Source organism: Anolis carolinensis, chromosome 3 (genome assembly GCF_035594765.1).
Source record: "Anolis carolinensis isolate JA03-04 chromosome 3, rAnoCar3.1.pri, whole genome shotgun sequence".
Lineage (NCBI taxonomy): Eukaryota > Metazoa > Chordata > Lepidosauria > Squamata > Dactyloidae > Anolis > Anolis carolinensis.
In genome coordinates this window covers 97,554,103-97,567,818 of record NC_085843.1, presented here as the reverse complement: position 1 = coordinate 97,567,818, position 13,716 = coordinate 97,554,103, and the positions used below count along the sequence as shown (strand labels likewise).

At 36.8% G+C, this 13,716-nt stretch overlaps 1 protein-coding gene across 2 annotated transcripts in view; it reads right to left on the bottom strand.

Moving 5' to 3' along the window:
* Window positions 1-13,716, bottom strand: part of map3k15 (mitogen-activated protein kinase kinase kinase 15) — a 91,965-nt gene that overhangs the window by 57,365 nt on the left and 20,884 nt on the right. The window contains exons 4-5 of one of the 2 annotated variants that reach the window (XM_016992395.2): window positions 9,101-9,169; window positions 1,145-1,338 (exon numbers count right to left, since the gene is read on the bottom strand). In XM_016992395.2, coding sequence (XP_016847884.2) covers window positions 1,145-1,338; window positions 9,101-9,169 — 263 coding nt within the window. The remainder of the gene's footprint in view (window positions 1-1,144; window positions 1,339-9,100; window positions 9,170-13,716) is intronic. The other variant, XM_008107296.3, reaches the window with a different exon arrangement.

Below are 13,716 nucleotides of genomic sequence, written 5' to 3'. Positions count from 1 at the left end.
ACAGATTTGTCTTTGAATGGTACACTGAAATGATCTGCTTGTTAAAAGCAGTCAATCTATCACAGTATGAGATGAGGAGGAAGCAGGTAGTATTTTGTGATCCGAGGTGAAGAGGAAGATGGAATCACACATAAAAGATGACTGGGCTTCCAGCTGAATCATCCTTCAAGATAGTGATGGCAAATTTAAAGTTGGTAGGCTAGTCTAGGGGGGAACATGTCAGGTCATATGGTACACCAAACTCTGTTCTCTAATTTGGGAGTGAAGCTGTCATGAGCTTCAAAAGGAATTGATAAGGAAGATTTGTTGCATTCATTCCTTGAACAAAGCAGTTCCCCCACTTTGTCTAATGGTAGAGTGGGCTCTGCTAGAAAGTATAGGAAGTTAAAAAAAACCACAACAAGCACCCCTTTTACTGAAAAGGAATCACATTCCAAGGCAAATGTATCTGACAAAACATTTAAACCCAAAACTGACTGAATAAGAAATCTAAGACAAATATTAACATGATAAATATAACATACATCAATTACGATATCTCTGCATACATGGTATTTAATGAGTACACAGACTTAATGGTGCACATGATTCCAACTTATTATTTCTACCAAGATGTGATTTGTACATCTCATTTTTATGCCTTCACTTCCTCATCTCTTTAATAAGCTTTTCAGCGCCTACAAATACACAGTGTAACTAGCAATGAGTTTTATACATAATATTTGATACAGGAAATAGAAAAGAGGAAGTCACTTAGTAATGGCTGCACAATAAGTGAAAGTACAATTAGCTGTGCCGTGGTTAAGTTACAGCCTGGCAGCACTAGTACACATGAGCCACTCGGAAAGATACAAGTGTCAAAGCATCTCATTTCAGCCATGAGCATCGAAATTCATATAAGGTTTATTTTTTATCTCCATCTCCTCCCAAGGGTTAGTTTGGTGGCTGTGATACCCAGAAAATTATCATAACTCACCATGGTGAGTCTATCACAACAGTTGCAGGAGCAAGATACAATTTGTTATGAAATTAAGATTGCACTGAATGTATGGCAGGAAAAGTAGAAGGTTACTAGAGCCCCTCAGAGTTCTAAACATACACTTGGTATAAGTAAGGAAGTGAAGACGGAGTTGTTGAAAATTACCATGACGTAACATGAATGTCCCTGAGAAGGCTGATAAATCTGTCCATCAGGGGAACACACAGAGGCCCCAGGATAGCATCCCAGTTAGGTTGCATATACTCAGAGGCTCTTCGCTGGGCATCGCTTTCACAGCAAAAATAATCAGCACAGGGTGTTACAATGTACGGAATGAAGTAATAATTGCCACTTGAAGCCTAAAGAAGACAAGACATCCAGCTATTAGAACAAAGTGACAATAAAACTCATGAAGCATGGACCAAGCAACAGGCTACAACATATGCAGAAGTGCTGGCATCCTCATATATTTCAATTGCTATGCATGATCTGCTCAGTTCCATGCAGGAAATCATAAAACACATGTGATTAATTTTAAAGAGAAAAGAGACATAAAACACAAAACATTTACGCTGCAAAGGTCCATAGTTCCAAACATATGTGAGAACATGTCTTTTTAAGTTGCCTCTTGGGCTCGATCTACAATGCCATGTGTATGACAGTTTTAGAATGCAGATTAACTTCTTTGAATTGGATTATATGAGTTTACACTGCATTCAGAAACTGGATTATTTAGCAGCATTGATGGGGCCTTGATTTATGGTGGCCCCATACAACAAAGTAATTGCACACCAATGCTGAATGATGAAGAAATGGAAGGCAGAGAGACATATTCTTTCTGGCATATTTTGGAGTCAGTAGGATCAATCAGTGTTCAAATGCAACATTCTTTGGCTGAAAAACTGTACACCAGGGGTAAGATAGCTATGGTACTTTAGGCTTTATAGAATGGTGACTCCCATCATTCCATCCGATTGGCTAAACTGGGAAAACTGCAATTACATTTCAATAAAAACTAGATAGTCATTGGTTTCCCTTTCCTGCTATATGGTTTACCTGGAAGAAAATCCCACTAAATTTAGTGGGACTTGCTCCAGTACAGACATGCATAGAAATCCACTATTGATTCTTCAAGAATTAACTTCTAGCAGTAGTGTACTACTTCCCAAGCCTCTTCTGTCTTATTCTTGACTCTCTTATTACAGATTTATAAATGAGAGAAGAAAACAAAACATAAAATGAAATATATGAATTGTCTGAGAATCTAAAACACACCTCTATCCTTGTTAACCCAGAACAATAAACCAGGAATCAGTGGCTCTCCAAATGCTGAAGGATTACAGTTCCTATCACTCCTTATCATTGAGTATGCTAACTAGGGCTGGTAGGATTTGGATCCCGCTTTCTGAAGTGCCACAAGTTTTGTTCTCTTGAATGAAGCAGTAACTATTCAACTTCTTCTCCCAGACATCATTTTGATTTGAACAACTGTGTTGACTGCTGTTTAGGAGGACATGCCTATCTAGACCAGCATGGACATCTTCATAGTTAGCCTACATGTTGTGGTACCACCTATCTTTTTGTGAGCCACTGTCACAAGGATTATTCGGCTTCTGATGTGATGTCATATGGGGGGCAGGTTCAGACTTCTTCCTGATATACTAGATTCCCATGTGTTAAAACATGTATGTGTATAAGAAACTATGCTTAACACAGGGCAGAAAACATAAACAGATTATATTGCCATGAGAATGGTGCCACTTACTTTCTTACTTACAATCTACAGAATCATTCGGATAACATAAACAACTTCTAACCCCTGACAAGTTAGGATGGGGTAACATCAACTACTACCAGCTTAAGGTGAAGGCCACAAAAATTAAGTAATTTATCAATAAGAAAACCTCTTCTTCAAATCTTTTTGTTTCTGGTTTTTCCTAGATAACTATTTTTGAGATTTTTTTTAATAATGATGAACAAACTCTTCAAGATAAAGTGTACACATCTTGCTACTTGGCCTTTACTCCCCCTGCAAATAATTTCAAAGCAGACTTGATGTTGAAAAGGTACTTTCAAATGTTACAGAATACAGGACACCTCCACTTATTTTGTTCAGGAATTCAATCTGAGATTCTGCCAAGAATCACCCCTCCGGCAACAACATTGTACAAACATGGCATTGGCACAGAATACTTTCTCTGGACCTCATCGCATGAGAGCTTCGATCCACTTTAAATCCACTTTAGGGAGGGGGCTTTAAAAAGCCCAGTCAGACAGGTCCTGGGCCTCACCAAACTACAAACCCCAGAATTCTGCAGGAGGCAGAAACCAGATTTAAAGTCAATTCATGCTCTAGTGTGATGAGGCAATCTGCTCAGTAGCATCAATTTTTCCTACTTCTGATGTACATGAAAGAAACTGCCCTGCTTGGATAGAACCCTTGGTATCTTTTGGGGTTTGGAGCCTGAAGCCCTTGCTGATATCAAAGTCCATGGATTCTCAAGTCCCATTATATATAGTGGCACAGTAGAATAGTGTCCCTTGTTTAAAATGGCAAAATCGGAGTTTCTTTTGGGGGATTTTTTAATGCTTTCAAGCCATGTATAGTTCAATCCGTAGGTGCATAATCGGTCCATGAATACTGTATGTCAAATCTACTGAGAGTGAAAGTGTGGCTATACTTGCCTCATTCCAATCAAAGTTTCTGCTTTTGACATCCATAAAGATGGTGAAGGGAGGATAAGAAGAAGCCACAATTTCTGATAGAGAATTTCTCATGAAAATATTCAGAAAATGAGATGGATAAGACAGGAGCCCTCAAACAGCATAAGAGCAAGGGAGGGTCAAGTGCAACTTTTCCTTGTTGTCATGTTACTTTCTCCTTTGTGTAATGGGATGTATCTGAAGGGGTGACATTCCTGTTTGTATAGAGACTTTGAAATGTGATGACAAATCCTGATTTTATACTGTTCTTGCAAACCTTGAGAACCTGCATGTATGAAGGTGTTTTCATACATGACACCTTCCACATGACAAAAGCAACAGTGACGGACCACAGAGCTAAATGTTTATCTTCTCCAAAGCAGAAGAAAATGGAATACATGCCTGATGATTCCAGTATTAAAAAAAAATCTTTGGCTTTGCCAAAGTAACTAAATTCAGAAATTGTAGGACTCTATTCTATTATAGTATTGATGTTTTCAGCTTTTTTCCAATCTCTCACAAATTGGCAAAAAAATTCAATTTCTCAAAAGCAACAAAACACTAGAATTCAACATTTTGAAGTTCATTTTGAAATACAAAATTAAAATACTTAATGACAAATTTGATTAGTAAATTTGTAATGATTTACTAACAATAGGTATCTTAATAGTTCTAAATGTACTAATTTTATAAGCAACCCTGGTTTTATATAATGTATTTTTGTCTCCTAAAGTTTTCGAATTTTGCAAACACAGCTTCAAAAATTAGAAAAATTTTACATCTCTGCCTTTATTCTCCTAATTTGGGGACATTATGATCCCTATACAGGCAGTCCCCAAGCTACAAACATCTGATTTACAAATGACTAATAGTTAAGAACGGGGGTGAGACAACAGGGAGTGAGAGAATCTATCCCTTGGAAGGGAAATTCACCCCTGAAAGAGTTATCATGAGGAAAAGGTGTCTCCACTGAAGCTTTATCACCAATCCTTGTTTTCATAACAAGCCACATTTTTCAAAATTATCACAGGGACAGAAAGTGAGGTGAAAATCTTCTGAACAGGGGCACAGACAGCAAAACAAACACCACAGGGATGCTAACCCTTCCCTATGCTATCCAAATCCTGCATACTGGTAAATATTGAGGGAGTATTGTGATAATATACTTGCATATTACTTGAGTTAGGAAACTGGAAGGAAAAAGAGTGATGATAATAAGTATGCTAAGTCAACATCTGTCATAAACAACTTTGGTCAAAAGTAATATGCATCAAAACTATTTTTGAAAAATAGGCACAGATTATAATGGCAATAATGGTAAAATAATTCAATTTCAAGGTACACAAATTTTATTAAGGTTCTTAATAGCTCCCCTCTTGATAATTAAGTGCGTCTCCTACTGTTATTTCTCAAATTTCATTCAAAAAAGACTTTAAGAAGAAAATGGCAATTCAATTTATTTTTCTAAATCTATAGATTGGTGAAAGGATTTTAATACACATGTATTTATACATACATACACAAAGGTCAAAGTATCAACACTGTAAGATAGGTAATGTGATGGTTTTATTCTGGGTTATACTGCTTTTTGCAAGAAATGGGAAAAGTCACTAATTAACTGCTGTGATGGTTCTAGATCATTGATTGGTTTCTCTGCTTTTCTTGCAGTATTGAAGAAACAGAGACACCTAAAACTAACACAATGCTATTTCATATGTCTATCTTCACTATTATGGGTATGCTTTGTTCCTAAAAAATGGGGGATATTAATTTATTATGTCCATCACTTTTTACATGATTTCTAGAACTCCCCCAAGTAACTTACCTACAATAAAACATACTCCTTCAAGTCATTATCTCATTCATATATATGCATACAGACAGACAGACAGATGATATATATGGCTATATACAGGGATTGATAAGCTAAGAAACATCACCTTAAACTGAAATTTATTTATTTATTTATTTATTTATTTATTTACAGCATTTATATTCCGCCCTTCTCACCCTGAAGGGGACTCAGGGAGGATCACATTACACATATAGGCAAACATTCAATGCCTTTTAACATAGAACAAAGACAAGACAAACATAGGCTCCGAGCGGGCCTCGAACTCATGACCTCCTGGTCAGAGTGATTCATTGCAGCTGGTTGCAGCTGGCTTGCTCTCCAGCCTGCGCCACAGCTCTGAAATCCAAATAACAGTATGTGGAAGGAAAGTCCACTGATAACAACTAAGGTCATTTCATAAGAATCCACATAATATTTCTAATTAGTTTTAAAAAAATTGTGCCACTTTGTGTATTTCCAGTAAATTTTATTCCTATGAAATGAGCAACAGTGTGCAGGCAAACTTCCCTAAAAAGTTTCTTCTGCATGGCCTCATTTACCTATGCTATTGTAATATCCCATTCAGATGTGCAGTTTTATTTCCAATATTTCTATCCCGCCCTTCTCACCCGAAGGGACTCTGGGCGGCGAGTTCTTTGTATGTTCTTGCATTTCAGGACTGCTCAGAAACAGCACCTCCTTCAAACATAGGCAGCTTCTGACTTATGTGCATCAAACATTTTCTGTTAATCTCAAAGCAACAATGCTCTGCTCTTTGCTCAAATCTGGGTTCATTACAAAGTGCTGGTGTTAACATCTAAAGTTCTGAAATGAGTTAGAGCAGTTTAATTTCCATGTGAATTTGTTCTGCTCTTATTCTTCATCCCCTTTGGTTCTGCTATCAAGACAAACTTGATATCATTCAGTCAATGGCCTGTGTCCTGGGAGCGATCATAAAGACAGCTTCCTTCTGTCAAGCCAAAGTGAGGTGCTGCCTTCTGAATCATGGTGATTTCTTTATACAAAATGAACATATCAACTTCACTGGTCATAATCTAACCATTAGGTCTTACAGATTTCAGGAAGATGACTCGTGGCAGGACTTTCTCAATAATGGCACCTATTCATTGAGAATGCCTTGTTCATACTCACATAGTTCTGATACCTTTTTATCACCAGGTGAAGAAGTTCTTTTAACTGATAAAGAGTCCTTCCAGAACTATTATATTTTAAATCATATGTGATGGATAGGACAAAATAGCACTATGTACTACTGCCCTCATTAACTTGTTGCCCTACATATATGTTAACCTATATATGTGTGGTCACCATTCTGAGATTGCTAGACTAGTTTTCCCCTTTATGTCCAAATTTATTTTAACTTATTTAGGACATTTTCCTTTGTTCTTCAGCTGTCAAGTCTCCCAAAGCAGGTTTGGCTGAAAGTAATATCAATTAGGAAAACAAATAACAAATCAATAAAATGGTTATCAGCAGATGCTATAAAATAATACCACATTGAAATGCAGCATTATGGTAAAATCTAAAATTCATCTGATTAATTGAAAAGCCAGAGCTAAGAAGTAAGTAAAGATAGTGCCCGGTAAACTTCTGAGGAGCCTCCAAACCTCAACTGAAAAAGCCCCAAGTTTCATCCTTATCCAATTTACTTCAGTTAAGGCAGTTGTGGGCTTCAGAGGGTAAAGCTAGGCATGTCTATCAGGGGACAAGGTAACTGTTGTGTGTAAGCCTTTGTCATAAATAAAGCCAAGAAGCTATAATGAAAATAAAGCTTTCATGTTATTTTCCAGTAAGTATATGTAATCTCTGCAGTCCACGCATAAATGATCAGCTCACTACCACAAGCAATCATGTTCAAAAGGTAACGGCGCTCCATGCAGTCATGCCGGCCACATGACCTTGGAGATGTCTACGGACAACGCAGGCTCTTCGGCTTAGAAATGGAGATGAGCACCAATCCCCAGAGTCAGACATGACTGGAATTAATGTCAGGAGAAACCTTTCCCTTTACCTTACCCATTGTATTAATATAACACTGTAAATAAAAAATAACTGCACAGCAGGGGCAAAGCAGACACCATCCATTAGAAATAACAGCAAAGCACAGATAAGCAGTGCACCATTCTTTAAAATGATTTGCAGAGTTATCAAATGCATTACCTGTGGGAGCATGCTCAATATTTTAATTTATTGGTAGTGTTAAAGGCCAAGGAACGTTTCAATACTGGGTAAATTATATTTGTTTTCAGTAAAACACACATAAATAAACATGAATGTGTGGCCACTTAAACATCTTACTTACACTTAAGCTACCTTTTAGAAGTCTGCATATATTTATTACTAAATCACTGCAAGGCAAGTTAGCCCCTAATGTTACTCTGACAATATAGAGACATTCTTATATAATTCCTTATACTTTGGGGTCTGGCCTTCCCATATCAGCTTTCTATTAGCCAATAGAAATATTTGCTGAAGACACTATAGTCCCAAAAAGGAATATTTCTAAGCTCTTCAGCATTGAGGGGAAAATGCCATATTAGAGAGATCCTATTTATCCACTGAAGAGTGCAGATGAACACCTTTGATGACAAAGAATGGTATCAATTATATTAGAAGATGAGAATCCCATTGGATTATAAAGACCCTGCAACCTCCAACAAGTACTCATCTACAACAGGACACAAGAAACCACTAGAAACCCAGATGCCAACTCTGCTACCATGGCAGCAACATTATAGATCCTAATACCTTCACCCCCATCATGAAAAGTACTTGCGTCTCCCTCTGTGAAATCTATGGCATCTTCTGAAAGCAATACCCTCTGCACTTTGCTTCAGACAAACAGGACAGTTTGTATAGAAGAGAACAAATGGATCCAGGTCTTCTATGAGAAATAGCAATATTCCCAAACCTGTGGCAGAATGTTTTAATCTTCCTGGATAGGCAATCACTGACCTTCCAGTTCACACTCTGGCATTTTTTTTAAAGTCAAAGGAAATTAGGATGAAAACAGGTGAACTGGAATATAGTGGCAAATTCCAATATATTTGCAGAGGTATGGACAGAAAATATCCTTTCTTGTCACTGTAATACATTAATAAATGGGTCTTCATAACTGTAGATGCAATAAAAGAATCCTATTTCGTATCTTTTGCAAGGGAAGTAAGCAGAATATATTGCTGCTTTGATACCTGTGGAGTAACAGGACAGATGCTTTCCAGAACTGTATAAACTTATAAAACTCTATGAAAGGTTTGTTGCTGGTTTCACAATGTGCATATTTCAGGACTCTAATACACTCCCTATCCTCCCAAAACTGTGCAGTTGTGAAATGCCTATTGGTTTGACAATATACCAAAGGAAGTGAATCTCATGTTGAAGTAGATCAGTTAATCTTACAGGTGCAGCTAGATTGCTTCCCTGACCTTTCCTTTTTATGCTAAAACAAGTGAAGACAACTATCCATTTGATAACAAACAAGACGGCTTGAAAGAGCAGGAGAGAAAAAGAAGCACAAAGCCACACTTACAAAACATCAAGCGGAATAAAATAATGGTACATACTTTGCCCATTATACCACCACTGTTGTATTCTGGAGGTAATTGTAGTCGGAAAGCTTTGTGGTTGGCAACCTACTCCAGATTGTAAGGGAACATTATGGAAAAATGAAGATCACAGAAGTAGGCATATTTCAAAGAAAAGACACAAAGAATAGGAAAAACACATTAAAGGAAGGTAACAGTGAAATATGAGCAAACACATGCAGCAAGAATATATTGGCAATAAAAATGTTTATGGCACTCATAATGAAACAGCAGAGATGCTCATTAGGAACTCAGAGATAAAGAGATAAAGCTTGTTATCAAATCAGTATGCTCATATATTCATTACTGAGAAATCCTAAAGTACAGCTAAATAACCAAGTGGACCAATATAATAATTTGATAAATGTAGAGAGTGAGCGTTTACAGAGAGCCAATGCTTTACAGAGAGCCAATAGATATCAGTCTATCATTTAGCACCAAATACATAATTTTACTTTAAAAAATTCACAATTACAATAAAAATGATAATCAAAGATTTGAACAGAAATGATTTTGCCTTGTTACAAAAAGCGTAATGACTTTGTAACACAACAAAACAAAATAGACTTGATAAATAGCTATTATCTGTTCCTATAACCTTATCTAAGTACAGCATGATAATACATACAGAATGCTAATTGTTACATATGGCCTATGTATAGATCAAATCTGAGTACTTCCATTCACTATATTCTTTACTTCAGACTGGAAGAAAAAGCCAAGGAAGTTGAACAGTTAATTCAACCTACAGAATTAGTGCAGAGGGATATTTTGCTGTAACAAACTCCCATAAGTTTTTTGTATTTTTATTTATTCTATATTTTTAAAGTTTTAATAAAATATCCATATATATAGTCCAAGTATATATGTAGCTATTAATGGACGCATTGGCTTCAAACTGCAGCTTATCAATGTAAGTTTAGGTAGTCATGAGAAATTAGAAAATCTAACAGGACCTACCATAATATGTTAAACATACACTTCAGACATCAAGTTGACCCCCTAAAAATTCACAAGGCTGAAAAGTTGCAATTTATTTTGCAGATAAAGGCTCAGTAGAGTTGGCCATATACCATCATCGGTAATTGAGATTGGCAGCCGGAGTTCAACTCTCCAAGGAGTTTCAGCAGCATAAAGGGGCAAAGGAAACGGTGACCTTTAATTACATGCAAGACCAGTTCTGTTTTGAGAACTGAACTGGAGGATGTAAGAAGCAGCTCATAACTTCATAATGTAAGGCTCTCAGCGGAGCAGTAAATTAGCAATACTGAATTTTAATTGTTTGCTTTGTGGGAGTCAAGGAGGATAACATCTCACTTTAATCTTATCGCACAACATTTCATCCCTGCAACAGCATAAAGGGGGAGTTAAAAACAGCAAAGGTCTTTGCCCTTGCAGAAGGGGTCGGAGCCTTATCATTCTGAGCACCTAAAAAACTACCAAAACATTTTCATTTTTAAAATAGGCTCAAAGATCATGCCCCAACCCATACATTAATGCTTCCATTGCTTACTTGACTGTTGTTCTCAGCTTTATATTCAGCTTCCTTCTTCCTTTCAAAAAATTACTCTGCTTTTTTAAAACATTATTTGGAGTGAGATGTAAACTTGTTATTCACACAGCAGAGAAGAAAAACTGACCTTGTTCATTTTTAGCAATTGTTTTCTTCTTTTTGGGCCCTTTAACTGGTAGTACATGCATTAGAAAAGAGCTAATGTGCATATAGCACTAGAGCAGGGGTCCCCAAACTAAGGCCCGGGGGCCGGATGCGGCCCTCTGAGGTCATTTACCTGGCCCCCGCCCTCAGTTTTATAATATAATATATTGTATATACATATAATATTGATAATAATATTATAATGTAATACAATATAACACTAATACTAATACAATATAATAATATTAATTATATATTCTATATTACATATAATATTACTAATAATATTACAGTATAGTGGTATAGTTCAATATAGTAATATATAATGCTAATATTATGCTATGCTAATAATATAATATATTGTATGTACATATAATTTGTAAGCCACTCTGAGTCTCCTTTGGGGTGAGAAGGGTGTGATACAAATGTAGTAAATAAATGCAGTAAATAAATAATAAATACATTTTAGACTTAGGCTCACCCAAAGTCTGAAATGACTTGAAGGCACACAACAACAACAACAACAACCCTAATTAACTTGACTATCTCATTGGCCAGAAGCAGGACCACACTTCCCATTGAAATCCTGATAAATTTATGTTGGTTAAAATTGTTTTTATTTTTAAATATTGTATTGTTCTTTCATTGTTCTTGTTGTTCTTGTTGCTTTTGCACTACAAATAAGTCATATGCAGTGTGCATCGGAATTTGTTTGTATTTTTTTTCAAATGATAATCCGGCCCCTTAACAGTCTGAAGGATTGTGGACCGGCCCTCGGCTTAAAAAGTTTGAGGACCCCTGCACTAGAGGATATCCAGGTGCTAAAAGCCATCTAAGCTGGATTCAGAACAAATGTACAGATTCTCATGTTTTGAGATGGTTGCAATGTTTATTGAATATTGTGCTGGTTTTAATTGCTTAATTTGATTTTAGCAATGTTTGTTAGGTCATTTGAGTGTGTGTTTTTAAAGCAGAAATATGCAGCAAAGGCTGAATTAACCTTTATCCTAAACAGATGTTCTACTACTGTCTTCATTGATGATGTTTACAAGTCCAGCTTCTCCATTTGCTTTTTAAAAACTACCTATTTATACAGTCATATGTGTGCACAAAGTACCATATCAGCTAACGTTTGCACAACACTGAGAACACAAGTTTGCAAATGACCTTACATACAGAGAATACAGATCTATGTAGATGACCTTACATACAGAGAATAGATCTATGTAGAGCTGCGCATACATAATTAATAATTATATGGTCCTGTGGGCATCTACAGAGCTGAGTAGGGTAGATGTTAAGTGTGTCACTTGGTCCAGATAAAAATCACTTAGTGGAAGTAGTTGTACTATATCAAGTACCAGTGTAAACTGGGCTGTTTGAGGGACTCCTTGACCTTTGTTGAGAAAAAGGGAATTTATTGAACTGAGCTTCTTTCTCTGTTTCCTGCACTTGCCAATCCTCATCACAGACATATGTGCACAATTGTATGATGCCCATTGTATGAAGCAGAATGATTTACACACTTCCTCCTATTCTTGGATTGGGTTATCCTTAATGCTCCTGCCTATGATTTGTAAGTTCTCTCCAAAGAATGTCTAGCTTCTTCAGTGCATCCTCACTCCTCAAGCCTAGAGCAATACTGACATCTTAGTATATTGAAATGCTAGTGCAAAAGTGGCCCAGGAAGGAAGGGAGGTTGGCCCAGGGAGTGCCACGCCTCTATATATATATATATATATATATATATATATATATATATATATATATATATATACATATATACACACACACACACACACACACACACACACACACACACAGAGAGAGAGAGAGAGAGAGAGAGAGAGAGAGAGAGAGAGAGAGAGAGAGAGAGTCTACAGCACTTCAAAAATACTGTGGGACTTCCACCTTCACTGGTGTTATGGGCACAGACCCTCCCTTGAAAGTTGAAAAATTACATATTTTTAAAGGGCATTTGTTTAACCTGAGAAAACACCACTCTAGAAATCTCTAGGGCCTCTGTAGTTACTCTACGGTCAACGTCCAGCGAAAGCTGACCACAGAATCATACTGAAGAACCCAGAGATCCCTTGAGATAACCTATTAATTATACTAAATATCGAATCCACAAATTAAACCCACAAATGAGGGCTGACTGCAACCCACATTTCTCACAAGATAATGTTTAATAATGCATATATGATTTCTTACATCTATTACCTTGATAATAATAAAACAATAGCTGGATCAAAATCTCCAACTATGTTTCATAGTTCATCAGGACAAATGAGACTTTCAGAAGCTAAAATATACTCTTTCTCGCCTTTGATATCAAAAGCAGAATATAACAAGAACAAAATTCAAAGCGTCAAAAAGACTGGAGGAAATGTAAGTACTCTAGAGTTCCTAACATAAGACAGGAGCTCTACTAATCACACCAGGTGTGCATAAAACACACAAAAAAGGTGACTATAAAAGTAATTCTTGGAGTTAATAGGAAAAGCCTTCATAATCCCCTACAATGGAGGGATGGATGGATGGATGGATGGATGGAAGGAAGGAAGGAAGGAAGGAAGGAAGGAAGGAAGGAAGGAAGGAAGGAAGGAAGGAAGGAAGAAAAGCTGGCAACAGCAAAGAGCAGCAGGGAATGATCCCTTCAAAGTGGCACTAGGTTGCATTTGATACTAGATGCAGCTAGTTTAATGAAGTGAGTGCCAGAAACAATGAAGAGAAAGAGTTGATATAGAGTTGCTGGCTCTTCCCTGTAAGATGTCTTTGCCAATCAACTGACAAAAAGACGCAAAATCCCCTTTGTGACTGAGCACTGCAACCCTTTCAGATTTTCATGAATAAGATGTTCTCAGAGGTTGTCATCTGTGCTGTTCATCCTGTGCATCTTTCTTCTTATAGTCCGGGGTGTGCAAAGTGCACCATC